The following is a 7,056-nucleotide window of genomic DNA, read 5'->3' as shown; positions in this document are numbered from 1 at the left end:
TTTCAATTTATGGGTTAGAAATTTCGGAATGGGATGATTTTTTCTAAGGGTGATCTCTATTATGAGTAGATCATCCTCATCAAAAATCATTCCATTGCAAAGTTTCTAACCCCATCAAAAGTGATTTACAAAAATCAAACGATCCACAATTCTTCAATTTGTAAATTAGGGTTAAAAGTTTCATAATGAGCTGATTTTTTGTGAGGATGATCTCTTCACCGTAGAGATCATCCTCAGAAAAAATCATCCCATTCTCAAACTTTTAACCCATACATTGGAAAAATGTTTGTGAGAATGTTTGACTCACTTAAGGGCCTCGGAACGCTCGTTTAAGAAAACATTTTCTCTCCACCTCGAAGGTTTGTAAATTACTACTATACCCTTCTTTTCTAAGGGCTAACGCCTAATGGTCCATCTATGGTTGCCAAACCACTCCTGAAGTCCTGATTCCTGAACGGCAGTCTCGTTACTTGAGAAACAAAACAAGTGTCACAGAGAGAGAGACCAAAGGAAAAAAAACAATGGCGATCTCTGGGGATTTGAGGGTATTTGCAACATCGGCTTCTTATCCTACGCACCCATTTCGACGCTCCTTTTTACCTTCGAAGGTTAGATCTTTTGCCCTTTTCATTCTTAATTCAAAATGTTCATATTTTCTCCATTTTTTTCATTCGATTTCAACTGTAGAACAGGATTTTTGAGAATCAAAAGCATCCTAATCAGATAAATGAACATTTCTCATATGGGTTTTGTTTAATTTGTTTTTTTTAATTGATAACTATTGGGTTCGGTAAGAATCGATGTCTATCTCAGAACTCCAACTCTAGAACATGAGATTCGAGAATGATAAAGCTTATTAAGAAAGATAAATTCAGGAAATTTAGATCATTTTAGTCAGATAAATGCTCACTTCCCTTCTGGGTTTCTATTAATTTTATGGTTTTTGATCAATGGTTGTTCATGTACAAGTTTCTAGTGTTTCAAAGCTTCACCTTTAGAGGAGTGGATCTAAGAATTTTAAAAAATAAAATATTAAAAAAAAATTGCTTGATAATTCCACATTTTCCATCTGGGTTTTGTTTCAATTTTTATGTAGAATGTGGGTCTTTCAAAGAGTTGATGTTTGGGCTGTCATGGTTATTTATGGCAGATTTTTTTTTTTCTTTTTGATAGCTTCTTCACATAAATATTAATTCGTCTAATTTCATTTTATAGTACACATGTAGAAATCCAAAACATCGAGGTTGGATAAATGTTCATTTACCATTTTGTTTAATTTATTTTTGTTTGCCTTAGAGCTTTGATTAATACTGGTTCTCATTTGGTTTAAATGCATTTGTGAATTTCTACTTGTTTTGTAGTTCTTCAAGTTAATATTTAGGCTTTTGAATCTCTACATTTGCACTATTGGACGGCTCAAGAATGAATAACTCTCATCTTGATAAATGGTCCCAACATAATTTTTTTGGACTTTCCTTCTTAATTGCACTTTGAATTCATGAGTAATGACATTTTGGTTCCTAATATGAAGATATTGATTATTTCTTCATTTAAATGTTGGTGCTACCAAATCTTCATCTTGAGAAGATAGGGCAAAGATCAGATGAGCATTATATTTTATCTGACAAAGCCTCATTCATCTATGGATTACTTTAATAACCGACCTAATTCCCACTATTTTGAATTAGCATGTAATATTTTTTTCAATAACACTAGGATCTTTTAAGAATTTATGTTTCATATCTCATTTGAACAACCACACCACATGTTTGGTAACTCTTCACCTTTACGGCCACAAGATTCAGGCTTATTGGCTAAATAAATGCTCATTTATAAAAAATTTGTTCTGTTTTGCTTGTATATATCTGAGACTAAGGGGTTTGTTCCCATGTAAATAGTTCACATGTCAAATTTCTACATGGAATTCCAGATTTGCTCATTTAAAAGCCTTGGTTTTTGCAGCTAATTCAGTCTATTATGAATCGTTATGCCCATTATAAGTTTATAATGGCCTATGTAACTTGGACATGCCATTTTTCAAAATTTTGATGTGCCAAGCATCATGTCATACTCACATGTTGAAAACATTGTACCTATTTTTTCAAACAAATCTCACTATGTTAGATATTTGGTTTTTAACTATTATATTTATATATTGGCTATATGAATTTAATGTGTATCAGATTAGTATTTTGGAAAAAAAAAAAAGATATCTCAACATATGAATCATACATGTAGGAGTACTGGATTTTCCTGTCTTTGTGATTGTGAGTATGACACTTTGTACTAGTGTTAGAAATGTCCCATGTCGGTGTCTTTGTTTCATGTGTTATGGAACAACAAAGTAACAAACCATTAGAGTGAGATTTATGGTGTGGATATGCAAACTTGTTTTTTATCCCTTGGTGTAGGTACTCATTCAATTCCTCACGCTCTTATGATGGATTGATTTTCTTGGATGATGGTTGTTTGGTTAAGGTTTAAAATTTCATTACAGATAAATGTTTAGGTCAAGGAAAAAAAATCAAAACATTCATCGAAACAGAATGAAACATTAGAAAATTTATGAAATACTCTGAAAGGATTTAAAGAATTTTTTGAAGCTAATATTTATTGATATTCCTAATATAATTGAAAGGATTAAGGTGATAGTATCTCATTGGACCGTAACATCAAAGGAGTAGATTGTGAAGGCATTATGAGGTCGGAAGGCAATAGCTCTAGCTCCCCATTAATGCAACATTCATGTGGTATGGCAACCCCTAAGATGATGAATTTAAGTTGAATTGAATCCAAGTCCATCAAGCATTGGAGGTGATCTAAAAAAATTCTAAAGGAGTGGTCCTTCACTTCATTCCCATCCCCATTGGGGAGAGAGATTAAATTTTGTTGAAGGTTTATCTTTCTTTGTTGGCTTAAAATTGTCTAAAAGTGAAAATCTTGACAGAATCATGTGTGTAGGTGATTCTAGCAAAGCCATAGAAACTTCCTCTCTCTAAAAAATAACAACAATAATAATAGAATAAAAATTAAATTAAAAAAATAAAATGAGTATGGAGAAACTTCCACTTAGTGAAGGAGATTTGAGTCTTGGCATGTTTCTTTAATATCTCGTTCTCTTGTATGCCAAAGGAGGTGGATATCTTTGCTAACGATGTTGTTGATGTATTCTTTTTATTATGGTTGTGTAATCATTTTCCTGTCCTCATGTGCTTTATTTTCCTTTCTTCTATTCTAAATAAAATTTTCATTTTAATAATAAAAATAAAACAAATATAAGAACCCACACTTTTAAATAAAGTTTATCCCACATTCTCTTTATTACTTGCTAATTTCCAAATTTCCTATTGCAATGTCTGATAGGTTTAACATATGTCGAAGACACTTGACTATTACTTTCCAAGATGCCAACATCTGTGGTCTCTGTATTGAATAATTCTAAGATATTTTCCATAGAATCACGATTCAATGATTATAATTGTCATCTACTTGAACTGCAAGATGGTTTATAGGCCTAAGAAGCTTGGGAGCTAGTTTTCATGAGATTTAGGGAGATATGACAAAGATTTATCTGGTAAATGGTCGTGTGGTATGATGATTTAGGAGACAGTTCCACAATCTTAAGAATTTGGAAAGTTTGAGGAAACCTTTTGGAAAAGTCAACGCACAAGAGAAACCTTCTTCAACTGGACTAGTCGCACCATGCCGAAGTAGATAATAGAGACACTACTCTAGAGTCCAGAACTCCTTCATTTATTTTATAGAATTTAGAGAAATGGGGTGAGTCATACCTTAATGGAAAGCAAATAGCTCCATGAACTCTTTCATTTATTTTATAGAATTTAGAGAAATGAGGGTTATATATGTTGTGGATTTCATCTTTTCATTATCTAATCCATTTGTGATTCAACTTACCAAAATATAGAATTTGGAACTTTGCTAGTTACTCTCAATCTTGGTTCATTGCCTAAAGACACTAATTCCACTACCAACTTTGCTGTTTTCTTTATAGAGATTATATTGTCACACCAACTTTTGCTAAAGCCACCCCAATTCATATGTAATCAACAATGAATTAGCACACATCTTGGGATGCCGTTAGTAGAAGTTGGTGTGGCAATGGAAGCTCTCTTTATTTTCAATTTTTTTTTAGGGGTGGGGTTAAGCTAATCTCGAGTAATCTTGTCATGGAGCAACCTTTTGGTACTCAAATTAAGCATTTTTTTATATGGATAATGGTGACATAATATTTTTTTTTTAAGTATAAAATACTGACAAAAGACAAGTAAAGCATTGCCAAATTAGAGAGACTTTCCATGTCTCGTTGGAATTGTTTGGAACATGCTGAGTAAGTTGAAGGATTTGGCCTCAGGTGGGCTGCCCTTGGCCTCAGAAAGAACTTATGGAGAATCCTCTATTTGCATTTTAATCTTTATAAATAAAAGAGAAAACTGGAAATATAAACCTATACTTGATTAATTTAAAGAAGTTGAAAACTTTTGAGTTAGATATGAGCCATTGCATATAACTGTTGTGGATGTTATAAATAAACAAGCTTTATGTGGAATTTCATAAAATATATTCCCATATTACATATTTTATATTGATATTTTTATCAGTTCATATTGATACTGCAGAACCCATCTTTTCTTTCTTTTTTCTTGTTGCCTTGCAGATTGGATTCAATGGTTTCCTTACTGGTGTATCTAACATTTCTGAGTTTACATCCAATTGGCCTCGAAAAGAAGTTGAATCCCATAACATGCAATATCATTGTCACAAGTCTTTTGGGATTACAGGTGAGAATAGTCTCTCTCCCAAAGCCATAAACAAGGAGGTCGAGGGTTTGCTCCTCAATGCCATAAATATGAGTTTCTTTGAGCGTTTAAACTTGGCATGGAAGATTCTATTCCCACCACTAGCAACAAAAAGAAGCTCAAATGCGAATATCGCTAAGCAACGCCTGAAGATGATCCTCTACTCTGATCGATGTGCTGTTAGTGACGAGGCAAAGCAAAAGATTGTAAGCAACATAGTGAGTGCTTTATCAGATTTTGTGGAGATAGACTCACAAGATAAGGTCCAGCTTAGTGTCTCAACAGATCCGGGTCTTGGGACCGTGTACTCTGTCACAGTTCCTGTTCGGCGGGTGAAACCTGAATATCAAGACCAGGATGAATTTGGGGGGATAACAAATATCGAGTACAAAGATACTGGTGAAAGGTCTGGCTCTGTTGATGTTATCTTTGATTTCTTCATACCTAATGAATGAGAAAAACAGAGTAATTTCTATGTTTTAATTCTTCTTGGTGTGGAAATAGAGTTGTCATATGTAAGGTTTAAGATGAAAAACATAATTCCATTCCTCAGTTACAAAAGTTTGTTTCCCATTGTAGCTATTGTTTCCTTGATAAGCCTTTGTATTGCAAACAATTTGCATGGATCACCTAAATTCTTAAGAAATTTCAGCAAATAATTTGCGGCACAAAAAGTACTGCAAATCATTTGCAAAATCATAATGAAATTTTTTATAGCAAATATCAACCAAACATAAAAAGATTCGTAATGATTACCAAGCAATAGTAAATCATTCATCGCAAATCATTTGCAAATGCAAATGATTTTTAGTGTACCAAGCAAGGCCTAAATTTTTGTGGATAGTGCAAAATGGTCTTCCACCATGGTGCCTAGGTCACTTATACGACAGTTGCATATCCAAAGTAGGCAGTGGGAGCAGATCATTTGTAGTCTATTTTTCTTGTAGCTCTTGTTCTATGGTCCACACAATATCAGTCTATCGAAGAAAAAAAGAAAACCAATCCATTCCTCTTGTACTCATGAGGTATGTAACACCCCAGATTTTTAACCACGTATCTCGAGAAAATTTGTTGGTCAACAAATAGAAGAAAAAATTTGAATTTGAAATTTTTTCAAATCAATTACACCATAAAATCCACATCGAAAAATTTATTGAAATAGACTATAAGATCACAAAAATTGGAGATCGGGACATAGACTGTTTAATAAAAACAAAACAAATTGAATAATGACCATTACATCCTTTTAACACTATAAATATTAAAAGTCGCAAAAATTTCAGAATTAACCCTCTATTTCTCACGTTTTCCTCTTCTAAAACAAAATCCTAACCTCCCTCCATTTTTAACCTAGGTTTTCATCTATTTCGAGCCTTCGTTGGGTGTCGACATAGAAGAGAAAAACGATTGGATCATCACAACATTTGAAGAGAAACAAAAAAGTTAGGATTTTCGACAACATGCGATACGGAACCTACGACCCAACTCAATTTTTTACGCTCTTCAAATATTTCTCAGCGTAAATTTAAGGTAAGGAATTTCTTGATCTTTCTAATAGTCGTAGATCTATGCATTTTAGTTTTAAATAATAAAAAAATCTATTCTTTTATTGTAAAAAAATATATTACAAAAAAACCCATCATTTTGAATAATCTATGATTCTCATTACTCGAGGCAGGTTTGTGAAGTTAACTTGTAAAATCTGTCGAGGACTCATTACTTATCCGTTTTCAACGATCTATATATCGTTGGAAAGATTTGGAAGTACTCTTTACAGAAAAATTTAAATAAAATTTTATATTCAAAGAAGTCAACTTGTAATGCAATATTATCATTCTAGTTTTTTTAATTCTTGAATGTTGTATTATTTTATTTTTATGTTATTTTTTTTTTAAATAAAATAAGATCCTTTGGATGAAAGAGACACTTAAAATTCTATTATGATAGTTTGGACACCATTAATAATCATGTAATTTTTATCTATATAATTATTTGATGTAGAAAATCGAGAAGGTGTAAAATAAAGAAAAAAGAATCGGATTTCATTAGTAGATTCTAACATTGATTAAAGCAGGTTCTCACGATATATCTATTTATATATTCGTAATAAATAAAAATTAACTATATAGCATGGTTATATGTTTCTTATGTATCTATCGTGAATAATGTAAGATATTACATATTGATGAGAAATCTTTATTTATCGTGATAATATTTATGTTGAAACTGCATGAAATGT

General features: G+C 32.2%; 1 protein-coding gene across 1 annotated transcript; it reads left to right on the top strand.

Moving 5' to 3' along the window:
• The first annotated feature begins 374 nt into the window (after nt 1–374).
• On the top strand, nt 375–5,406 carry LOC147401308 (cell division topological specificity factor homolog, chloroplastic-like). Its single transcript, XM_086442532.1, has 2 exons — nt 375–608; nt 4,676–5,406. The coding sequence occupies exons 1-2, from the start codon at nt 522–524 to the stop codon at nt 5,270–5,272; spliced, it is 684 nt and encodes a 227-aa protein (XP_086298658.1). The 5' UTR covers nt 375–521; the 3' UTR covers nt 5,273–5,406.
• Nucleotides 5,407–7,056: the final 1,650 nt, after the last annotated feature.

This window comes from Akebia trifoliata, chromosome 5 (assembly GCF_017979445.1).
Source record: "Akebia trifoliata isolate Shusen 1 chromosome 5, ASM1797944v1, whole genome shotgun sequence".
Classification (NCBI taxonomy): domain Eukaryota; kingdom Viridiplantae; phylum Streptophyta; class Magnoliopsida; order Ranunculales; family Lardizabalaceae; genus Akebia; species Akebia trifoliata.
The sequence above is the reverse complement of the archived record's forward strand: the minus strand, read 5'-3'. Positions and strand labels throughout refer to the sequence as shown.